This window comes from Galleria mellonella, unplaced genomic scaffold (assembly GCF_026898425.1).
Source record: "Galleria mellonella isolate WM207_F2 unplaced genomic scaffold, CSIRO_AGI_GalMel_v1 utg99, whole genome shotgun sequence".
In the NCBI taxonomy this organism is placed as follows: Eukaryota; Metazoa; Arthropoda; class Insecta; order Lepidoptera; family Pyralidae; genus Galleria; species Galleria mellonella.
This window is the reverse complement of record NW_026442184.1, coordinates 1057183-1080808: the sequence shown is the minus strand read 5'-3', so window position 1 is coordinate 1080808 and position 23626 is coordinate 1057183. Positions and strand designations below refer to the sequence as shown.

Below are 23626 nucleotides of genomic sequence, written 5' to 3'. Positions count from 1 at the left end.
GTTAAGGTTCTGTTAAAGTTAAGTAAAAATTGTTACTACTGTTATTATTTAACTATACATGTTCTTTATAATTTAAAAATGTCATGTAGGATATTTCAAAAAAATTTATATCCTAAATGGCGATTTGTCGCCAATCGCAATTTTTGTTACCATTTATAATAGCTTTAAAAGCGAAAATCGCTTTATCTGGCAGTATTACACCTAACTGCAGTATTTACAATATGACAAACTTTTAGTTTATATTGTCAAATAATGTCAATGTCAGTACGTCATAACCACAGACTAGTCATACCTTTCTCTAATCAAATCGCCAAGGGGCTTTGAAATATTATTTATTTTTTTAATAATTTATAATTCAAATTAATCAATTTATTTTGTCTAGCTAAATCTATTTATGTTATGAAAAATCTATCTAAAGAAACCATGTTATTTCAAGAAAATAATACCAGTTAAGAGTTATCTTAGAATGGCAGAAAACTTGCAAAAATCAGCCAAAGTGGTAGTACTGGGAGATATAGGAAGAAGTCCCCGTATGCAATACCATGCATTATCTCTAGCTAACAACGGTCTTCAAGTCAATATAATAGCCTACGTGGATTCTCAACCTCTCGCTGAGATATTAGAAAATCCTAACATCATCATTACTAAACTAAAACCATTAGTTATTGAGAAAGGACCTAAATTACTACAATACGCTTTAAAGGCTTTATGGCAGTCTATAAGTTTATTTCTCGCTTTATTTATCACTGGAAAAAATGATTATTTGCTGTGTCAAAACCCACCAGCAGTTCCTACTCTACCAGTATGCCGATTTTATTGCTTAGTGACCAAAACCAAGTTTATAATAGATTGGCACAACTATGCGTATTCTATAATGGCATTGTCCTTGCCATCTAAGCATCCGTTGTTAAGGATATCTAAATCTATAGAAAGATGTTTTGGCCAGTCATCAAACCACAATCTTTGTGTTACATATGCAATGAAGGCAGATTTATTAGAAAATTGGAATATAGTGTAAGTATTTATTAAAGTGACTTATAAAATAATCACATGGATGAAGCACTGTTTATTGCAAAAAAATGTTTCAGAGCTACAGTTCTGTATGATCGACCACCAAAAATATTCCATCCTATAACAATTGAAGAGAAACATGACTTCTTCAAGAAAATAGGACAACATTACCCTCAGTTCGTTAAAGATAAACCAAGTGACTCTGAGTGTGATGCAACTACTGTTTTTACTCAACTGGTTGGAAATAGTGTGGTACTGAGAGCAGACAGGCCTGGCATTTTGTTTAGCAGCACAAGTTGGACGCCTGATGAAGACTTTGGTATCTTGATGGAAGCCTTGCAAGGTATTTCAGTATTGTATTAATGATTACATATGATTTATTTTGTTCATGTTTACCCTTGTTCTATATAGTAAATATTCTTTGTATAATAAACAAATTTCCAATTTTAAAAAGTCAATAATTATAATAAAACTATTTTTAAAGCCATTTTATCTCAAGAATTGTGCTATTAATGTGAATGTGTCATATTTATAATTATTTCTTATGTTTATAATTTTTTTTTAGTTTATGAAACAACTTACAATTTTACAAAAAGGCTTCCAAAATTAATTTGTGTCATAACTGGCAAAGGACCCATGAAACAGCACTATATCGAGGAACTGGAATCGAAGAGATGGCAACATGTGACTGTGGTGACTCCATGGCTGGAAGCTGTGGACTATCCCACCATGGTTGCCAGTGCAGACCTGGGTGTATGTCTACACACTAGTTCCTCGGGCCTGGATCTCCCCATGAAAGTGGTTGATATGTTTGGGGCTGGCTTACCAGTTTGTGCTTTTGATTTTAAATGGTAATAATATGTTGTATGTATGTAAAATTTTAATGAAAATCCATTAATTATTAATATCTATCCATTTTGTAATGCTGTTTATAGTTAGCTGTTTACTGTGACTCACCAACATGAACTATCTTTGTAGCAAATTTCATTTAAATCTATTCATACATTAAAGTGTTAAACATCTTTGCTGATTTTACATTTAAGTATACAAGAATAATATAATACTTGAATATTTTTTCATAAATGTATAATCCATTAAAATTATTGCTTTTTAAATTATATCGAAATACTTATAAAATAAAATCAAATTATTTCAGCTTAAATGAATTAATAGAAAATGGAATAAATGGATATACATTCAAGAATAGTGATGAGTTATCTAAACTCATAGTGTCATGGTTTGAAGACTTTCCAAATAATAAAAAACAGAATATAATAGCAGAGAAGATGAAGACGGAGCTGGTTAAATTCCAGGAATCACGATGGGAGCATAATTGGAATGTAAGAGCAAAGAAGTTTTTTGAATCATGACATTGATGTAATCAAACGTGAATGGGACCAATTAATTGTATTTATTATTGTAATATAATATATATAGATTACTGAAATTATAATGTTTTAAATACTAATTTCTTTAAATTTAGTAAATAAATATTGAAAAAAAATTGTTATATTTTTTATGCAACTTAGAATGGCAAACAAGGTGACGGCCCACCTAATGGAAAGTGGTAACCATGGCCTATAGACATAAGCAGTACCATGGACATAACAGAGTATACTGTTTTGCCCATGACACCCTACCATGTGTTGCCATTCCTGCAAACTCGTGTTATTCTTCTGTACAATGTAAATTCACTGCCATATCGCATCCTTCATACCGAAACAGGCATGCCAACACAACTGCTTCACAGTAGAAACACAAATGGGACAGTGGTACCAAGCAAAAAATTTTTGTACAAAGTGTCTCTCTGGTACATTGTATTTATCTAGATCATGTGTAATACACAATAATATTACTAATAAAAGATAAAACCTGGTGTTTTCTACTGCTTTAACACACTTATATCACTAAAATAATTTACACAAAATAAAAAACAATATGTGTTTTATATAATACACAATGTATTCATAAAAATAACATTCATTCTTCACACTTAACTCAGAGTCAACATCACTTAAACTAAGAGTCTTTCGATTTCTTGCTGAATACTTTGAATCTGTGGTTTGAGTTGGCTTCCTTCATTAATAGTTATAGAACAGGCAATGATCGGCCGCGAGACGCCGCAAGCGCGTCCCAGGGCTTGTTTTGATCTCACAAATACATATGGAACATTTTTGTCTTCACAGAGGATTGGAATGTGCAATACAATCTCTAGAGGTTCAGCATCAGCCGCCATTATGACAAACTCTGAAAGACCACGGTTCAAGGTTTTAGTAGCCTCATTCGCGCCTTTTCGTAACTGCTTATAGTTAGCAGCCTGTTGCACCAAATTCAATATTTTAGCAGTAAGAGCAGCGTCAGCCAATGGATAGGCTTTGGGATTCACTGCAGCTTCGGTTTCAGTCTGAAAAAAAAATTTTGATTTTTTTAAATTTCGAAACAAGAGCCCAAGTATATAACCTCAAATTCATAAAATACGTAAAGAAACGTCGCATTACCAATTATAACTATATATATACAAAAAGTATTTATTAAAAGCTCAATATCTTTCGATATAAAATGTACAAGTTGTAAAAATAATTAAATAAAACCACGTGTTTACCATTATTCCTTTTGCCGGGACTGTTGATAAAATTTCAACCTCTCGGCGATTACTCGCTTCACTGAGGAAACTATGAACTTAATTACTTGCTTTTATTTAAGCTTATGTAACTTAATTAAAATAAGAATTTAATACGGTATTTTAATTCAATTAAATTTAAACAAAAAGACACCGACAAATGAAATGAACAATTTGAGGAACTTTTTAGTGTTGCCAACTTAGTTCAGGTTAGGGATAAATAAAAAAAAGTTTTATGCTAAAGTATGAATATTGGATTATATTGCTGTAAATTTTATTATTTTTATAATGTAAAATCTATTTATTAAAAAAATACGAGAATCTAAATATAAATATGTATATTATACAAAACTTAAAAAAAATAATAACTTTGTGTCGGATTCATTTTGTTGTCAATAATTCAAGCGTTCACATTAAGGTTTTATTTTTTTAATGTTTTAAACAAATATAATAAAACTGTGTGAAGGTAAAAATGCTGGATAGGTCTCAAAATTTAGAAGTTGGTAATTTTGGCAACATAGATTATGGATAGCACTGGCATCTTATAGTGTAATAGAAGTACAGAGCACCATAAATTCCACAGAATATAAAAAAGATCATAATGGGCTTCGTACAAGTTTAAGTGACCTATAATTTACAAAAAAAAGCAAATTTTTCGTCATGATAAACTGTAAAATATATTATTATACATATTTGTTTAATATATGTGTTATACACTTTATGGTTACGGTATTTGTTTGATTCAAGTACTTAACGATTGAGGACCTTAATGAATCAAGAGAATACTAAATAATTATTCTTGCTTTGAGTTCTTTCATGTAATTCTCTAAAAAATAAATTATTCCATTTGTCTAGAAACTGAACAATAGGTTGGAGTCAGGCATGCTGAATAATAGCGTAAGAACATCGCGTTAGAAAAACTTTTTTTAAGTTAAAGTGCCTAACTTTTTATAATTACTATTGCAAATTACGCGGTTCCTAGTGGATCACTGTTTCATTTACGAGTTTCAGCCATATCAGGCGAGAGTCCATTTTCAAATGATATCGAATTGGTTTTATATCATCATTTTGCTCACTATATTGAATCCAAGTTCCAAATACGAATTTAGTACACAAATACAATTTAGCTAGAACAATATAAAGTAGGGTTTTATTAATAAAAAAATAATTAGATATTATTTGAAGAGTTTATTTTGTAAAATATTTTCTTTTTTTACTTAGTATTTCCAAACAAGTAATCAATTAATTCAATAGTTATAAGTAAATACAAAACATTTACTTAAAATCAACTGGTTTGAAATATTACTGTTATTCCCAGCTACATATTTATCATGGTTCATAATCACATACCAGTTTCGAAGCCTTTAGATTTCATATGGCTTCACATATTTACACTAGTTCGGCTTTTTAAAATTATTTTGATTATTCTGATTGGCTTGACTGGACAGAAAGGCTAGGTGACCTTTGGGACATTTATTGGCATAATGTCCTTTTGTTCCACACTTAAAACATGTTACTTCTTCAAGGGGTTTATGCATCATCCTCTGGAGGCCTCTATTGGGTTCCTCATTTTCGCTAACAGGTTTTACATAACCAAGAGCACGGAATCTTGCTTCTTCTTGTCTTTGAGCTGCTTCTCTTTGCTGAAAATAATAATTCTATGTTAATGTCTTGTAGAGGCTTTATATGGTATCTGCATTAATTATTAATTTTATATTTATATATATATATATATATATATATATATATATATATATATATATATATATATTCTGAAAATGATCTACTACAATTTTACTTTAACTCCTATTTATATTCTTTCACAAACATATCAAAATATACTCTTATTAAATGAGAACTAAGTAATTACAAGACAAGTTTCAGGATTACAATATTTTGTTATAAAATTCTATTACAATTTATTAATAAAGAATTAAAATAATACTCACTTCTGGAGGTATTTTATTACAAGATGAAGCCTTATGGCCAACTTCAAAGCAGTAGTGACACATTGGCAAACGTTTTGCATCCTTTGTCTGTTCAGGGGGTGCGGGCAGTTCAAAACGTGGATGCATGTACTTGCAGTTGGGCCCATCTGGACACAAGCCAGCTAGATAATTCATACAGAGTACACGTCTCACATGCCGGTGGCGACAGTGCGGCCCGTGTCTACAGAATCCACGATCGTACCTAACACAATTTTTTTAAATTAGTTTTGTATGAGAGAATTATTATATATAGTATATTTAGATGAAAAGATGGGATGATGATGTTACAGTGACAATAGAAAAGGTAAGACAAGGAAAACTATAGTCTTAATTAATAAGAAGCTCGTCCAATGTTACAAAGGTTTTAAAAAGAGTAAAGTTGATGGAAATGTTGATTTTAACATTCCAAATAGTAAAATTAATAAAACCCATCATAAATGTAATCTTTTATCACTGCAATGACTCAATATTACTACAGCACAATGGAAGCAATCAATATACTTTTTAACATAAATATTATTTTACCTATGATTCTTGGTCAATCCAAGATATAACCTTATATATGGGTATGGTAATATAGAGGTACCAAAAGTTTTTTTTTCTTGACTGCAATATAATTATTATTTGTATTAAAATAGATAATGAGATACATACCATGGACAGTCTTTAATTTTACTCTCAGGGTCTATATGTAAGAATGGGCACTCCTTATTGTGACATGCATTAAATCTAGCATAGAAGTAACACTCAGGCATCTTTGACATATCATATTCATGTAGAAATTCACATTGGTCACCCTTTTTGCACAGACCTCTGAGCCAATGTTTGCATACCACTGTGCGATCACCTCGCACGTGTCTGTAAGGACATTGCGGGCCATTACCACAGCCTCCAGGCTGGCTAAAGAATTCACAGACTGCAGCTGTTGACTCTAAAAATTAGGTTATACAGTTTATTATTTGTATTATACCATAACATAAAATTGACCGAAATAAATGTAACCATACAAAATAAATAATACCAATAAAGTAAATAAGGGATATAAATAATAAAAATTATACATACTGTCCATTCCCGGGAAAGGTAAAGGAAGAGCTCCATATTGTTCTTCTAACGCATAATCTATATCAAATTTGATATGATCAACATTTGCAACTATTACTTCCATTTTTATTTTTAAAATTACAATTTCTAGATAAAAGTAAGCAGATCAAATCCTTTGCATTTTAATAAAATACATATAAGTAATTGAAGTAGATGGACAAATTGTCAAATGCCGATGACAGTAGTAATATTAATTTATTCAACATGGAAAGGCAAAGGAATTATGAAATACAGTCTGGACATATTGTCATAGTGTCTCTAATCTATGATTTGTCTCTAAAATTAAAATTTTCGATATGCCTATTTTTAAAGATTTTGTAATTCTTTATTAGTAATTTTTTTTATTTTTGAATCTGTTAGATTGTGATCGTTATGACAGACTGTGTAACGATAGTTGTCTAATTTGTCATTATTATTGATTCTGTCTTCTGTCATCTATCGTCGAACTGTTTTGTGCTATAGTCTATCCAAAATGTTTATATTTACCTGTTATTATTAAAGTTTATTATAGTCCTTTTATCTGTTATTATTAAACGTGGGTTTTAAAATGTCCCTATCAGATATTAAACATTCTTTAAAAAAGTATGAATTTCCTGTGAGTGCTAAGGAAGCTCTTATTCGTATTGGTCAGTATAAAATTCACGGTCTGAATATATAATAATAAATATAGTATTAAATTTATCTAGGTAATCTTAATGCCTAAATTACTAAGTCTATTTGGATGAAAATCTACAAAAGAAACACAATGAAGAAGAGATTTTTTTATACTTAATATATCTACTTCGTAATTTTTGCAACGTTTTCGAGCAATTTTACATAGAACAGATAAAAACAGATATAGACACTTACGCAAAAAATAAAAAGAAAAAAATACATCTACAAAAAAAGGAAAATGCATAAAGAACTAACATAATTTTTCATTTCGTGAATGTGCCACAGTAACATAAAATGGTCAAAACTAAGTTTATTACTTAGCTGTCAATTTCCAAAATACTGTTCTTAGTCAGTGGGTGCCCTTGGGAGCAGTATTTTTTTTATTAAGAAGGTTCAGTCTTATGTTGATTTTATATTAATTTTGGGATAACTGAAGCCACCATTCTCCTTGTCATGCAAAATACTGCTTGATTCCTTATATTTCCTATTTTATACTTATATATATTGAATATAAGATGTCTATTAAGTTCATAAAACGTGTAGTAATTGGTTTATTTTGTGTAACAGAACAAATACTAGTCGGTCGTGCCGGTACATCAAATAAGCAAGTGGATGGTGCTATAGAAATTATATCAGAATTTGTATTCTGCGAGACGGACCGTCGGAGTGGGCGCCGCAGCGGTGGTCTGACCCCACTACAACAGCTGCAACTCATTGACATCATCTGTGACTATTTGTCTTCTTGTACTAATGAGTCTACTAAGAATACTGTATTCCTATCGCTCTTCGGAGGCATGGAGAGTCAGAGGAGGTTAAAAATACTGAGTATACTTGCTAGTATGGCTGTTTCTGCTTCTAGTACTTCTGTAAGTAATTTTTAATATAAAATTTATTTATTTATTTAACTCTTTATTGCACCATAAATAAAAATATACAATGACAAGTGAATAATTCAAGTGAAATACAGTAACATAAATACAGATAAAAATATACACATAATTATTATATTAGTATTTATATAAATGTGCCTAGATAATATTTATTTATTTTAATGACTGATATGATATCCACTATTCAAGTGCTACATTATCACACCATCCAGTTAGTGCACTATGAACATCTGAGAACACCACTAGAGGGAGACTTTGTACAAAAGTCGATTGCTTGGCTACCACTGTCCCATTCGTGTTTCAACCGTGAAGCAGTTGTGTTTGCATGGCTGTGTTTCGGTTTGAAGAGTGGGATATGGCGTGAATTTACTGGGTACAGAGGAATAACATCTGAATCCTCAGGAATGGCAACGCATGGGGAGTATCATGGGTGAAATAGTATACTCTGTTATGTCCATGGTACTGCTTATGTCTATGGGTGACGGTTACCACTTTCCATCAGGTGGGCCGTCAGCTTGTTTGCCATTCTAAGTTGTATAAAAAAAAAGATTGCATTATAATTGCAATTATGATCAGATGGAAATTGGCCCTGAATTCACCAATAACCAAATAGCTTTTAGTAAAATAAATCTGGGACTAAACTGCAGATGAACAAAATATTATATTAGATAGATATGTTAAAGAGATGTATATTTCAGGTCTTATTAGCTGTTGGCGTATGGCTCCAGCAGATGGGGTGTTCATCACCCCAATCTCTGCAACTGGTGGAGAATGTTATTCGAGACCACTTCTACCTGAACACGTCCAATCAGATGACGCTCAAGGCGCTGGCCACCACAGCGCCGCAGTTTGTCTCCAACTTCATCACCGCAGTTACAGAGTTGTACCTACACGATGTCCAAGGAGTGAATAAGTTACCGCCTAAGAATCTTTTAGAAGTAATCACATCTTGGGTAGGTTATTATTGGTTTCTATCTTCAAATTTGTCCTCTATATATATATATAACACTACTTTTTACCTGTGACTTTGTCCGCGTGACCACGATATGTTTATTGACCAGAATAAAAAGTTGCATCCTTCTTATTTCCATATAGTATGTTTATATCAAATTTTAATCATTGGTTAAGCCGTTAAGGTGTTATAAAGTAACAAATAAATTCACATTCACATTTATTTTATTAGTAAGGGTAACATGCTGGTCGAGTCCTCAAGGTGATAAGAGATAACGTAAAAATGAATAAAGTAACAGATGTTTACATTTACATTCTATTTTTGATTTATTTGTAAAATATTTTATAATTTATTTATACAATATTTCACACTTTATCAATACAAACGGATATACATAGAAGTTGATTGCATTGCATGGAGTTCGAACCCACAACCATTGAAAGATGAGACAGTATGTTGAATTGACAAGTCTGTATATTATTATGATACCATGCCATTTGATTACCATTGATTTTTAAATAGGCGGCTTTTTTTTATACAACTTAGAATGGCAAACAAGCTGACGGCCCACCTGATGGAAAGTGATAACCGTCGCCTATAGACATAAGCAGTACCATGGACATAACAGAGTATACTGTTTCACCCATGATACCCCCATGCGTTGCCATTCCTGAGGACTCAGGTGTTATTCTTCTGTACCCAGTAAATTCACGCCATATCCCACCCTTTAAACCGAAACACAGCCATGCAAACTGCTTCACGGTTGAAACATGAATGTGATAGAGGTAGCTAAGCAATCGACTTTTGTACAAAGTCTCCTTCTGGTGGTGCTGAAGAAGGGCCAAATTAAAACTACCCATAACAAGAGAGCGTGTATGAAATGATTGATGAATGTGGAAGAAGCGAAAGAGGTTTGTTTGAATTCAAATTTGGCGTTCCATTGTTTCTGCGTACCCTAATGGGAGACAGGCGCGACAGATATGTATGTATGTATGTATGATTTTTAAATTTGCATTTCAGGTTTACTCAAATCCAACACTGTGCATGTCAGCACAACTGAACCCAGCGGCGTTGTCGAACGGCGCGATCCCCATGGCCGCCGTGACTCCACTCGCCGGCCTAATACATTGGTGTGCATTAGCCCCACTATACATTGAAACTGGTCGGTATATAATGGTACTTGTTACACCAAAACGTTTTTTTCTATAAATGGTCAATGATATCTCATTGGGTATATTACCATTTAGAAAGGACAAATGAGAATGGTATGGTGACACCGCGTGCATCATTGGTTTATGTTTGCAGGATATCAGTGAGGAAAGATAGGTGAGGGTTGATGAAGTCAATTCATTTGTTATATGATTAGAATTATTTTGTTTCACAACCTCCCTTATCAGCCATCAATCTCCGACCGCCATTTTGTTCACGCACGTGTTGCAACACGTGTTTCACCACTAAGAGGCATCTTCAGGCAAATTATTAGATCGCTGCTCGGAGCCTTTTGTTTTTTTTTAATGGGTGATAATGGAATGGTAACCTCGCCTGCTCTATCAATATACGCTGACGGGGCACCAGTGAGCGATGATAGGTTACGATGAAAGCAGGTCAATTAGCCCATCTTGGCGAATTCAACAAGAATTGTTCACGATGGTTTCCAGGGGGAACCATGTAGAGGACATATTGCTAGCGAGGGGGCTGTCAAACTCCATTGCTAACCATCCCTTTCCCCCCGGAGCTTAGTGTTAACTGTTCAGTACTCAAACTACATTATGTCCGTTTGTTCTTTGAGATAAATTACGCAAGAGTTAACCACAATAGTTAATTGATACCAGCTGCTGATTTTTATCATCGTACTACCCGCCATAAACTAAAATTTCATCCCAACCATCTGGACGAGTGGTGATCCTCGACCGTGCGTTTTTCAATGCATTTTCTCCCACGCACAACCACTCTTTGGAATGGACTTCCAGCAGCAGTATTTCCAAACTGATACGACAACATAACTTTTAAGAAAAGAGTATATTCCTTTTTAAAAGGCCGGCAGCACACCTGCAATGCCGTTGGTGTTGTAGGTGATCATGGGCGGCGGTAGTCACTTACCATTAGGTGAGCCGCATGCTCGTTTGCCCCGTGTTGTAAAAAAAAAAGTTTCTAGGGGGAACTGTGTAATTGATCTGACAGTGTATATTGGGGCTGCTATCCACGTTACTAACAATACATTTACCCTGTTATACAGTTTTACCATCTAAATTATATATCTATTATAAACACATATTATAACCACATTTTTTTTTATACAACTTAGAATGGCAAACAAGCTGACGGCCCACTTGATGGAAAGTAGTAACCGTCGCCTATAGACATGAGCAGTACCATGGACATAACAGAGTATACTGTTTCGCCCATGATAACCCCCATGCGTTGCCATTCCTGAGGACTCAGGTGTTATTCCTCCGTACCCAGTAAATTCACGCTATATCCCACCCTTCAAACCGAAACATAGCCATGCAAACACAACTGCTTTACGGTTGAAACACGAATGGGACGTTCGTGTGTTTGTATTAGCAAATACGAGTATAAACGAAGAAATACTTGAATGTGTATTTTAATCTTATAAATTATATATTTCAGACTCAGAAATGGTAGAAGTTGCAGTACCATTCAAGAAAATAAAAATAGAGGGGGAAAAAGAGCAATCCATAGTGAAGAATTACGTGAACAAATCACTAACCGAGTCTGAGTTGTATATAAAGCTACATTTGGGCGTGTTACATAGTCTGCGGGCGGGTCGACGCACCCACGGCCCCCCCACGGCGGTAAACGCCCAGCATCTAGCTGGACTGGTACCCTTGGTGCAGGCATATGCACACCAATTATTGCAGAGAGGCGTGAAATTACATACAGATGACAAATTGCAGGTGAATTACACAGTATCTTTATATTAATAAGTAAAATTATATATACAGTGAACACTCTATAAGTAACCTCTCTGTAAACAGGATTCTTTATATTCTATTTATTCTACTCAGCTTAGTAACAGAAATAAGTAAAAATATTTTTCAGACAGTAAAGTATTTTTATAGTCCTTATTTCTCTATAAGCAACTTTTCTCAATAACATTTTTTTTATTGAAATTGGTTCAAATGAGTTGCTTATATATAAGTACTATAGTGTTCACTGTATTATGTATGTATATATATATATATATAGTCTGAGAAAGAAAACATTTATTGCCAGCAACAAAAAGAGTTACATTAATTATCAATAGAAAACAAACTTCACATTGGTTATTGCCAACATGGTCGCCACTCAGCTTGTGCTGCAGCAAATTTATTGCTACATCGCTGATATTCTATGGTAGCCATGCGTATGTAAGTATGCATGTTTGCCTCAAGTGTGTGGGTGCCTGAAATAATAATTCGATACTCTTTGGGTTATTTACTTGAGGCGAGTACTGTCAAATTCAGTATATTGCGTCTGTTGGTGAAAACCTATAAGTGATCTCATTGTTGTTGTAATTATTTTTTATGCAAATAAGTCTTGGTTTTTCTTTTACAAATAAATATTCCATTATATTAATATTAACACAACAAAAGTATCATGTAAACTTCATATTGTAATTTTCTTAAAAATATTTTATGTAAACTCTTTTGACTTCGTTACGGTTTTATTATAATATGTAAAGATCTATTAATATTTAGCAGTGCATTAGATTCATCTATTTTTTTATGTATTCACATTTATTTTTTATTAATTGTTCACAGGATTGTCTGGACAGAATAGGACAATCTGTCCAAGTTGCGTTAGCAAATGGATGTGTGTATGGTAACATTAACAACCTGCTGACTTTGCTTGACACATTACCCGAGAACAGGTTATTGAGGATCATCATCAAGACGCACCAGCAAGCCATCTGACACGTTCTATGAAATGTAGCGATTTAAAGTACCTATTGTTTCAAAAATGTAAAGGCATTTAAAGAGTACTGTTCATGTCTATAGGCGACGGTTGCCAGTTGAAATCTAATCATTCTAAGTTGTATAAAAAAGTTCTTAATAGATCATTAGGATAGAACCATCCAAGTTGCATATAAAAAATATAATACAAGACTAATTAATAAACAATCAATGATTGTTCTTACGTCTTATGTAGTAAGAATAATTTAACACATTAGTTTTTATAAATTCATATAACACCATAGTCATGTAATGGCAACACTTGAGGAGTAATGTGGGCGTCATAGAGTAGTCTATGATATTTTTGTCCCTACAATTCTTCTTACCATATCAAATCTTTTCAAACTGTAATATCTCAAGTCTTGAATATAACCAGTAAGATTGTTATCAGTATATTAAAGAAATATTCACAAAAAAGACCAGATATAGAATCATATAATTTGTGCATTGATTGAATGCTAAAATTTTAAGTTCTAATTTTATACAATGTACAATTAGCCTTAAGAATATAGATAATGAGAACGCATCATAATTATCAGTTGTCTATGTCGCCCTTTATTTTCTCTGTGATACCTAATGAACAACGATTGTTGTAACCTTTGATATTGAATTATAAAGACTAAGTTTCTATGAAAATTGTAAATTTTTTCAATTCCGAAATCTACATTAAAACTTGTTATTTTTTATTAATTAAAGCAACAAGTTGTATATAAATCTACAACTTAAAATTTTGTGATATTTTTATTTGAAATTTTCCATACTTTATACTATAAAATTTTAAATTTCATTGGCAGTTTAATAAGGATTTTCTTGAAACTATAAATTGCAAATAATCATTAAGATTTATGGCGAATTTTAAAGATACTGGTGATACAAAAAAATATTGTTTTCTCACAACTAGTGTTTAATTATGTCACTGGAATTAATATGATTGAATTTTTTTTTGATGGGTGAAAATGGTATGGTAATCCTGCCTGCCCTAATGGGATACGCTGGCGGAGCACCAGTGAAGGGTGATCGATGAGAATGAAAACAGGCCAATTAGCCCATCATGATGAATTCATCAGGAATTAACCATGATAGTTTCCAGGGGAGACCGCAAGGAGGTCGACCTGGTTGGGTATATTGCTAGCAATGGGATTCTTAGTCACCATTACTAACAATCCCTTCCCTCCATATATGATTGAATTTAGAATGCCACAACTTGAATCTCAAAGCAGTATTCAATAATAAAATATTTTTATTGAATACTGCTTTGAGATTCTATTTTATATTGTCAACTCATTAGGATACCAATAATAGTATACTTAAAGTTGGTAAATGTAACAGTAATGTTGAGATACATCTTTATGTTTAACACATGGTAGTCAAAAAACCATAATACAAGCTGTAACTTGCAGATTTGCTTATATGAATTATTTCAATGTGATTTAATAAAATAATGATCAACTAAGGGGAAAGTATATATATATATATATATATATATATATATATATATATATATATATATATAGTATCGATTTTTCTATATATATAATTAAAAATAACATTATTTATTTTGAAATTTATTAAAATGGCTTAAACCTACGACTCTGTTTGATTTGTGCTATTTTCTTTTTGTCTTCTTCAAATTTCTGCCTAAGGGAAACAATGTGTTTCATTTTAGATTCCCTTATTTGGAAAGTATAAAAGTTTTTCAATTCTTTCCTCTTTTTATTCTTCTCTTCTCTTGCCATTATTTTATTTTCCACTTTCTCTGTTCGGGCGAAGCTCTGCACTTTTCCTCTCTTTGTCACAGTGATCCAACCTTCATCATCTTCCTGTTCTAATTGTTTTTCTTTCTTTTCAGTAAGATCTGCCTCTTCATCATGTACTTTCATAAATTGTTCTACTCTTTCTTTAACAATTTTTGGCAATAAGACACTGTTATTATATTCATCAATCCATTTCCTCACACCTAGTTTTATGCTATGGTCTTTAGAATTCATTGGATATAGATGTGTCAATTTTAATGCTTTATCTAATTCAGACACTTTTTTGAACACTACATAAGCCACTCTAAATGAAGGTTTATCTATGTTCTCAATGAATTTTCTCTCACTTTTTGTGTCTGTTCCACTTGGTTTCAGTGAGAATTGAACTGACTCTATGTCGCCGACATCCCTGAATGCGTTCTCTATACCTTTCTCGTCTGCGTACGGCGGTACATTGAGGACTAGCAAAGTTCTCCCTGACGGTCTGTCCTTGGTGTGTTCTCTTACTACATGTTCTTTGATGTATATTGTGTGTGGCGATTGTGAATCCTCTGCGAGTTTTAGCTCTAAGGCTGAAATTAAATAATACATATGTTTTTACGAGAGACTGGTGTCTATATAAGGTTAATACCTATGTCACAGAATATATAATAAATAATTTGTTATTTAAATGTGACCTACTAATTCTATTAAAGAAATACATACCTTTAAATTCATGTGTACGTTTTGTGGTTTTCATTGTTTTTATTACACATGTATATTACAGAATTTAAAATTAAGATTAAAAAAAGTTGTTTATTTAATGAAAGAATTCTAAATTTAGACTTGAATAATATTTATATTTTTGTTTAGAATACAATATCACTTGTTATTTGCTGATTTTTGCTTAGATTCAAATCAAATAACTCAATATTTACTAGTTTTACAATTTATAGGTTAGGATTTCTTTTTAAAAATTTTCATGAGAATGACGCAATGTCAAAATATATACAGGCCATAGATACACAGCCGTGGCTCAAAAGGGGTAATAAAATGTATTTTAATGTGTAAAAAACATCATATATTGTAAATATATATATTGTCCAAGTAGATAATTTCATAATTAAGTTTCGTAAATCTCAATTCTTTACGTTTTTAAAGTTATAAATTCATATTTTTTCTTTATCTATGTTATTGTTAAACGTTTAAATCCATTCGTTATTTCTTAAACTCATTTTGACGTTCATGACGTCCAAGTTGTCAGTTTGACGGTTGAGTTGTCAAGTGTCGTCTATAGTGCTTCCTGTTGACTGTTATCGAAAATCGTCTGTTTTGCCCGTATTTTAACGTAATTTTACGGCCATGTGTGGCAATAAATACGTATTTAATCGAAGTTCTAGTGATGCTATCCACCACTGCAAATAGTAAAGTAAAAAATCCAAAGGGATCGGAGAACTCCGAGGCCCCAGAAAGAGACGAAATAGGACAAGAAAACACAACGGATGATAAGGTCAGAGGTTATGTTAGTTCATACGACACATCGTCGTCATTTGGAGGTCCTTCCAGAGATGGCCGGTTCCGTTTTCGAGGTAGGGTTACCGAGTTCCGGCATTCCCGAGGGGGTGGACGTGGTGGCCGGGGCCGTGGAGGATTCCCGCCCAGAGGAGATCGTGATCCTCTCGACGGTTCCTATAAATACAACGAATCGCTAGGCCAGACGAATAGTGACTCTTGGTCTCCGGGAAATAACAGTAACAAATTTTATGAGAGATCCGAACTGGTAATGAATCTTCCTGAAGATCCACGTATATCTAAACTGCTACGTCGCCTCTGCGCTGAAATCGACGTCGAGAAGTCGCTCATAATATGTAGTAAATTACAAGATGCTATAATGTTTCCTGACAATGCGCGATACATACGAAGAGCTTATGATATTTTGGTGGAGTCTTTATTGGATGTATTCTATGATGCTCCAGGCCCTGAAACAAAAGAAGGTGCTGCAGTTGTTCTGGGGAGAATTGGCTATGTTATGGGCCCAGATTTTAGGAAACACCTTGATTGGTTTGGATCTACATATGCAGTACATAATACTTCTATAAAACATCTATTAACACTTTCATTCACAGAGACATTTCAGTTGGACCATGAAACACTAAATTTATCAGATTTTGCAGATATGACACTGAATGAATTGCAAACTATCATTGAAGGTACAGATTCAGCAGATGTGTTCATTGCTGCTATAAATGCAATGATTATCATGTCAAATTCTTATCCAGAGCACTTTGCTAATCATTTTATTGACATAGTTGACATTCTAGTGGGTTGGCATGTGGACAATGCTCAGCCGAAGAAAATAAAAGATTTTGCACTTCAGTCACTTTTGAAATTAAGTCGGCATTGGCAGGCAGATGTTGGATTTTCTGTCAACATGCTTTTTCAATTTGTTGAGGACATGGTGGCATACTCAACTGCTTTAGATTCTGACAAGAGTGATAATGATACAGAAGTGGCATCTCAAGAAGATTCTATGCAGAAAATTACATCATTTCTTAATGTCTTCAATACAGTTGTGAAAAGTCTCGGCACTCTCCTTAGTCCAACAATGTCACAAATAGTTACATGGTCATTCCTGACTGAATCTTTTACAAAAATTGTACAGGTTTTGACTAAAATCCTTAGTGAAGAAGCTGACACAGATTTGATACTGTCAGGTAATGAATGCATCATTTTATTACTTAAACTTTTGCAAACAAAATCATCTTCTTGTACTCCTGCTTTGTACACATTAATTTATATGGAAATGACAACATTTTTGCAAGCAGATGAAACTGTTTGTCTTAGTGTTATAAATTTAATATCAAATACTATAAAAGAGATTGCATCAAATCTTCCTATAGAGTTTATAATGCAAACAATAGGTCCTGAATCTTTGTTACGTCCTTTACGTTATTCAGAAAGCTCTCAAGTGCTGTATGGTGTTCTCTCAGTGTATAGCAATCTATTGAATTTGAAGAACATACCACTTTTGCAGGAGACATACAAATTTGTTTTGACTGATATACAGAACTCTTATTCTGTCATTATACCAGATATACAAATAATAAAATCAGAATATGCCGAAGAAGTCTCAATAGAAGATGCAGAAAAAAATATCATATTTTATCTGCAATGTTTATCAGAGCTTGCTAATGCTAGTAATTCCATCATTGGAATGTGGGCTCTACAGCCTAGCATACTAGAATTGCTGGCTATTAAAATGTGTTCTCACAATGAAATCTTGATACGGCAAAAACCAGCACTTCAATATTCAATATTGTATCTACTTTACTCTCACTGCAAGAAGAACAATCATTTCATTGCCTCCAGTGATTTAGTGACAAACACACAGCAGAGGACTGGTGATATATTTGGTTTGTCTAATCTCAACATGGGTGAAGTGTCAGGTTCCAGTCCCACATCAGGTCATCTTGCTGTAATCTTGAACACATTAAGCATGATATTAGATGAAGAACTTCCAAAAGAAACTTTACTCTTGGCTTTAAACTGGATATCAGATATATTCATTCAGCTGGATAAGTATTTGCCAATTGTGAGCATAGCAAAAGGATTTGTTGTTTTAATAACAAATATGCTGTCTCTAGCATATAACTTTGATGATGATATTGTTCTGTTGGTTATGAAGAATTGTCAACATTTACTCAAAAATAAAAGTTTATCATGGAATCTTATAGTGGTGAAGACCATAGTTACATTATGTATGTTACATATTGACAACCAAAATAAAGCTTTATCAGATCTGTCTAAAGAAGTCTTATTTGAATTACCATGGGACATAGTGCAGCAGGAGTTAGATAAACAAGTAGTGAAAGTTTTTGTTAGCAGGAAATTGATTTTAAATATATTAAATACTGACACCAAAGCTAATTCCTTTAAAGAGTATCTCATGAATGGGTCATTCTCAATGCTATCCAATCACCACTTTAAGGCTGTAATGAATAGTATACTACAATTATCTTTTCAGAATAACAGTTTTTTTATTGATGTGTTTCTGGCAGCATGGCCTCTACAAAGTCAAGATGTTGATGAGAATAATCTTCTATTTTTCAGACAGTGTGCAACATCTTTTTCGTCTATTTGTATTGGCTGGGTTTTATCAGAATTAGCACAGACTTGTGTCTCTTTAAAGCTAAGAACTACATTGGGGAAACCACAAGAAACATTTATGAAAATTGAAGGAGTTTTGAAGGGTATAGCCAGAGATATTTCATCATTGGAAACAAAATATACAGCCACTGATCAACAAAAATTAGTAGATGTTGTGGTTGCAGAAGAGATAAGATCGCGTCTGATAACTGATTTCATGATGTTTTTGGAAAAATACATATACAATGCTGCTGAAGGAACAGCAATAGTATTGCCGGCTGTTCAGAAACCTGTCAGAACATTTTTTCATACTAACTGGTCAACTTGTCGTGAATGGCTGACCAGAGTGCGTCCTGCAGCACTAGCTGTAAGTCTTTATGCTGGAAATTTTGGTGCAGCTATTTACCATGCTTCTCTTATATTACAAACTGCTGCTAATTGTAATACGAATATTGATATAGAAGCAATTACAATGAGTGTCGCAAGGGCTTTAATAAAAATTGAGGAACCTGAAGTTTTACATGGTCTCTATATTTGGATCAAGCAAACCTTTGATAAAAAAATTCCTTGGTTAAAAGGAGCTGCGGAACAAGCTAATGCTAAGTATGAATTAGCGGTGGAATTTTACAAAAAACTAAACAGTAACATTATCTCTGATAACGACAAAGAAGGAGAACCAAATACCCAAATAGACACGAGAGTCTCTAGATTTATTGATGAGCAGATTATGGATAGTTATAAACAGATACAGAGCTGGGAGGACATGAATGAATGGAAACAAAGTGTACAACAGACTGCACAAAATTCGCAATGGAATTCATTTTCAGTATTGAACATGTTTGAAGACGGCAATGAAATACCTCAGGAGTTATGCAATTGGGATATACTTGATACTAATGTGTCTGAAATATCAAAGAACACTTGCTCATACCAAGGTTTGTTAAACAAAATTGAGTCTACTTTAGTATTCACTGCTGTTAACATTTACTATTCTGATTATTCGGATAAATATGAAAATTTATTAAAGGACTGTGAAATGCTGCTTAATTCAAGCATGGAAGAATTCTCAAGAACGAATACTGTACATTTCCTTAAAGAAATTTCTGTATTACAATTAGCAAACAAAGGGTTGAAAAATATTCTAAAGAATGGAAAAGCTATAACTAATCCATTTAAACCATGTGTTATTAAGGAAAATAAATATGTCACTGAACTTCGGAATCTTAGCAGAATATTGTGGTGGAATCAATACTTCACAAAATTAAATACGACAGAAGAGAATGTTTTTTATGGTGAATGTCTTCGACTGGATGTCATTAAAAGCGCGAGGAAAAACTCGAACTTGAATATGGCTAAAAGAGAACTTTTGAAGTATTTCAAACAGAACTCTGCTTTCCAAATATGTTTCGGAAATGTCAATCATTTGGATGATTTAGCTAATGTTTTAATAAGATCTACTAACACTTATGACTTAGATATCTGGACATTAAATAATGCAACAGCGTTGGCGGAACTATGTAAGATAACATATGCGAAAGAGGATAGTAAACCTAGGGCTATAAATTTGTGTGCCAGCATTTCCCTAGGATTTTCTCAAAGGCTTGCGATGGGTGAACAGAGTTATGAACTTAGAGAAAAAGGTACGAGAATGTTACTGACTCTTTCTAAATGGGTTCAAAATGATAGTGAAAATGTTTTAGAAGTTGATACGCCTTTATCAAAACTAGTGTCAGCACTGCCTGAAATTGGCTTAGTAGATAACAACATATCAGAAAATGTTATACCTCTATCGGATTCTGCAGTAGGAAAGTTATTACAGTTTGGAGTTAATCAATGTCCTGGTCTAGCAAAAGCTTGGGCAAACTTTGCGGGTTGGTGTTTCAGATGGGGTCGTAAAATGGTGGAATTCAGTTCTAAAACCCGGGAACAGTTAACAGAAAATGATAAATTACAAATAGAAAGTGTAATGATCGGATGCTCGCCTCAGGACTTTGATGCTGTTTGTGAAATATTGTCTAAAACAAAAGCTACGTGTGATGATGAAGATATTGATTGGAATGAAATTAACACATCTGAGATGATCGAAAGTCAGTTGCGCACCGTTCCATCGTTGAGTAAAGCTTTTCCTGAACACCTCGCTTTATTGGTGGACATTTGGCGTCAAGCACAAAAAAGAGTTTTTTCCTATTTTGAATTATCAGCTGATGCTTATTTCAAATTTTTACAACTTATTTGTGCCGCAGACTATATTAATCACAGCGGTGAAAATGCTGTAGTTAATGCTACACTACGACTTCTTCGTTTGATTGTAAAACACGCTATGGAATTACAGACCGTTCTCGAATCTGGTTTAGCCAATACACCGACGCAACCTTGGAAAGTAATTATTCCACAACTCTTTTCAAGACTTAATCACCCCGAGACATATGTAAGAAAGTGCGTTTCTGACTTATTATGTAGATTAGCGGAAGATACTCCACATCTAATCACATTTCCAGCGGTTGTGGGTGCGGTGGAAAATGAACAGAGCACTATAAGAGAACTTAATGCTAGGTCTTTCTTGTCCAATGACGCGAGCAGTGGAGACGATAATTGTGAATTAGAAGATTCTGCCAGTGATAAAGTAGTCAATAACGAACTAAACTCCTGTTTCTTAGATATGGTAGAAACACTGTCTAAGCAAGCTCCAAAAACTATCCTTCAAGTTAAATTGTTAGTGAAGGAGTTACAACGTATTAATTTGCTATGGGACGAATTATGCTTGGGTACTTTGGTACAAAATCACTCGGATTTCAGTAAGCGATTGTCACAACTAGAAGCTGAAGTTATCAAAGTGAAAAATAATGAAAATCTTTCCACTGAAGACAAAGAAAAATTAATTAAAGAAAAACACCGTATAATTTTTGAGCCCATAGTCTTTGTATTAGAAAATTTGGATCAGATTACATCGGCAAAACCTGAAACGCCTCACGAAACTGCGTTTCAGAATAAGTTCCAGAATATAATAAAAGACGTCATAGAGAAGTTGAAAAACCCGGTGAATCCTGAAAAACCACAAGAATCGTGGGCACCGCTTAAGCAGTTACAGATAAAACTACAACAGAAAATAAATAAGAGGACTTCATATATATTGAAAATGTCAGATATCAGTCCAATTTTAGCAGAGTTGAAAAATACTGTTATAACTATGCCAGGATTACATACCAATCAAAGAACTGTCAGAGTTACTATAAAATCGGTAGAAAACAACGTATCCATTTTACCGACAAAGACGAGACCAAAAAAATTGATATTTTATGGATCCGATGGTAAGGCCTACACTTATCTCTTTAAAGGCTTGGAAGATTTACACTTGGACGAGAGAATAATGCAACTTCTGTCAATAACCAACACGATGATGGCACGCGATTCTGAAAACAATGACAATCAAACGTACAGGGCGCGTCACTACTCTGTTATACCCTTAGGCCCCCGTTCAGGTTTAATCAGCTGGGTGGACAATGTAACTCCACTTTTCGCTTTATACAAGCGATGGCAGAATCGTGAAGCTGCAATCTTATCCGCTAAAACGAACAAAATTGTCAATGTATTGCGGCCATCCGAGCTGTTTTACAATAAACTTAATCCACTCCTCAAAGAGGCGGGTATAGCGACTGAGAACAGGAAGGAATGGCCTGTGTCGATACTGAAACAAGTGCTACAGGAGTTGTCCACGGAGACCCCTCGGGATCTATTATGGAGAGAGCTATGGTGCGGGAGTGTGACTTCCGAGCAGTGGTGGCAGATGGTGCGGCGTTACTGTTACTCGGTCGCGGTGATGAGTACGATCGGTTACATCATAGGTCTTGGGGACAGGCATTTGGACAATGTGCTGGTGGATCTAACGTCGGGTGAAGTGGTGCATATAGACTATAACGTGTGTTTCGAGAAGGGCAAGACGCTGCGTGTGCCTGAGAAGGTGCCGTTCAGGATGACTCCGAATTTGGTGACGGCTCTTGGTGTGACCGGCGTTGAGGTGAGTTAATTTTCTTCTATTTCTATTACTTATAGAAATGTCTTTATTAAATAACTACGCCTATGTTATACCTCGTGGCTTTACAAAAACTATGTATTGAAATAGTATAGGTTAACAAAAGAGTGTAATGTGTCAGCTGCAGTTGATTTTTAGTAATTCGTCTGAGGTTTCGATTTACACTTGGACTATTTTCATCTACAAGTTCTGTGGAGTTTGAAGTATCTTTAATTAATTAATTAATTTATTGGATCACCAATATAAGATACAGCGTAGCATTTCAATACAATATACTAGTGGATTAGATCTAACTGTTCTTGCATTAAGAGGCAAAACAAAAAAGATATTAATAATATAAATAATTTATGGAAATTGTTACTATTTTAATTGAATTTAAGTTAAATTATAAATAAATATTTAATAGTACTTAATGGGAATAGAGTTTTGTGTGATTTGTCTGAGCATTATAGGTACTTACAATAATTATAGTCTTAAGATATTCCTTTTATTAAGCAGTGGTATTGCATTGAATTGTATTTAGCTAGTGGATTATTTGGCAA

The 23626-nt window shown here is 33.6% G+C and overlaps 6 protein-coding genes across 6 annotated transcripts in view; 3 read left to right on the top strand and 3 right to left on the bottom strand.

Moving 5' to 3' along the window:
• The first annotated feature begins 276 nt into the window (after positions 1-276).
• On the top strand, positions 277-2487 carry LOC113521290 (chitobiosyldiphosphodolichol beta-mannosyltransferase). The gene is made up of 4 exons (XM_026906782.3): positions 277-1014; positions 1089-1354; positions 1577-1862; positions 2168-2487. Exons 1-4 carry the CDS (start codon positions 467-469, stop codon positions 2379-2381), a joined length of 1314 nt encoding a protein of 437 aa, XP_026762583.2. The 5' UTR covers positions 277-466; the 3' UTR covers positions 2382-2487.
• Positions 2488-2952: 465 nt separating this feature from the next.
• LOC113521349 (NHP2-like protein 1) lies at positions 2953-3834 on the bottom strand. The gene is made up of 2 exons (XM_026906872.3): positions 3614-3834; positions 2953-3415 (listed from the first exon to the last, which is right to left on the bottom strand). Exons 1-2 carry the CDS (start codon positions 3614-3616, stop codon positions 3026-3028), a joined length of 393 nt encoding a protein of 130 aa, XP_026762673.1. The 5' UTR covers positions 3617-3834; the 3' UTR covers positions 2953-3025.
• Positions 3835-4804: 970 nt separating this feature from the next.
• LOC113521288 (cleavage and polyadenylation specificity factor subunit 4) lies at positions 4805-6917 on the bottom strand. Its single transcript, XM_026906779.3, has 4 exons — positions 6685-6917; positions 6274-6550; positions 5581-5821; positions 4805-5274 (listed from the first exon to the last, which is right to left on the bottom strand). The coding sequence occupies exons 1-4, from the start codon at positions 6785-6787 to the stop codon at positions 5026-5028; spliced, it is 870 nt and encodes a 289-aa protein (XP_026762580.1). The 5' UTR covers positions 6788-6917; the 3' UTR covers positions 4805-5025.
• A 218-nt stretch (positions 6918-7135) lies between these two features.
• LOC113521261 (integrator complex subunit 15) lies at positions 7136-13919 on the top strand. Its single transcript, XM_026906747.3, has 6 exons — positions 7136-7349; positions 7945-8243; positions 8966-9220; positions 10240-10381; positions 11851-12137; positions 12984-13919. The coding sequence occupies exons 1-6, from the start codon at positions 7271-7273 to the stop codon at positions 13134-13136; spliced, it is 1215 nt and encodes a 404-aa protein (XP_026762548.2). The 5' UTR covers positions 7136-7270; the 3' UTR covers positions 13137-13919.
• An 805-nt stretch (positions 13920-14724) lies between these two features.
• On the bottom strand, positions 14725-15893 carry LOC113521348 (ribosomal RNA-processing protein 7 homolog A). Its single transcript, XM_026906871.3, has 2 exons — positions 15635-15893; positions 14725-15501 (listed from the first exon to the last, which is right to left on the bottom strand). Exons 1-2 carry the CDS (start codon positions 15666-15668, stop codon positions 14744-14746), a joined length of 792 nt encoding a protein of 263 aa, XP_026762672.2. The 5' UTR covers positions 15669-15893; the 3' UTR covers positions 14725-14743.
• A 260-nt stretch (positions 15894-16153) lies between these two features.
• The window catches only part of LOC113522711 (serine/threonine-protein kinase SMG1), a 214717-nt gene continuing 207244 nt past the window's right edge, over positions 16154-23626 (top strand). Inside the window, exons 1-2 of the mRNA XM_052902989.1 lie at positions 16154-16171; positions 16206-23069. Of these exons, the coding sequence (XP_052758949.1) occupies positions 16154-16171; positions 16206-23069 (6882 nt within the window). The remainder of the gene's footprint in view (positions 16172-16205; positions 23070-23626) is intronic.

Bases quoted from the DNA above. Each gene is read 5' to 3' on its own strand.
- LOC113521288 (XM_026906779.3), bottom strand. From the start codon at position 6,787: ATGGAAGTAATAGTTGCAAATGTTGATCATATCAAATTTGATATAGAT. The intron at 5,822-6,273 runs GTATGTATCTCA...AAATTGTGTTAG, and splicing joins AAAATTAAAGACTGTCCATG to GTACGATCGTGGATTCTGTA. The intron at 5,275-5,580 runs GTGAGTATTATT...TATTATTTTCAG, and splicing joins GTAATAAAATACCTCCAGAA to CAAAGAGAAGCAGCTCAAAG.
- LOC113521261 (XM_026906747.3), top strand. From the start codon at position 7,271: ATGTCCCTATCAGATATTAAACATTCTTTAAAAAAGTATGAATTTCCT. The intron at 9,221-10,239 runs GTAGGTTATTAT...TTTGCATTTCAG, and splicing joins TAGAAGTAATCACATCTTGG to GTTTACTCAAATCCAACACT. The intron at 10,382-11,850 runs GTCGGTATATAA...TATATATTTCAG, and splicing joins CCCACTATACATTGAAACTG to ACTCAGAAATGGTAGAAGTT.
- LOC113521348 (XM_026906871.3), bottom strand. From the start codon at position 15,668: ATGAAAACCACAAAACGTACACATGAATTTAAAG. The intron at 15,502-15,634 runs GTATGTATTTCT...ATTTAATTTCAG, and splicing joins ACGTACACATGAATTTAAAG to CCTTAGAGCTAAAACTCGCA.
- LOC113521290 (XM_026906782.3), top strand. From the start codon at position 467: ATGGCAGAAAACTTGCAAAAATCAGCCAAAGTGGTAGTACTGGGAGAT. The intron at 1,355-1,576 runs GTATTTCAGTAT...ATTTTTTTTTAG, and splicing joins CTTGATGGAAGCCTTGCAAG to TTTATGAAACAACTTACAAT. The intron at 1,863-2,167 runs GTAATAATATGT...AAATTATTTCAG, and splicing joins TGTGCTTTTGATTTTAAATG to CTTAAATGAATTAATAGAAA.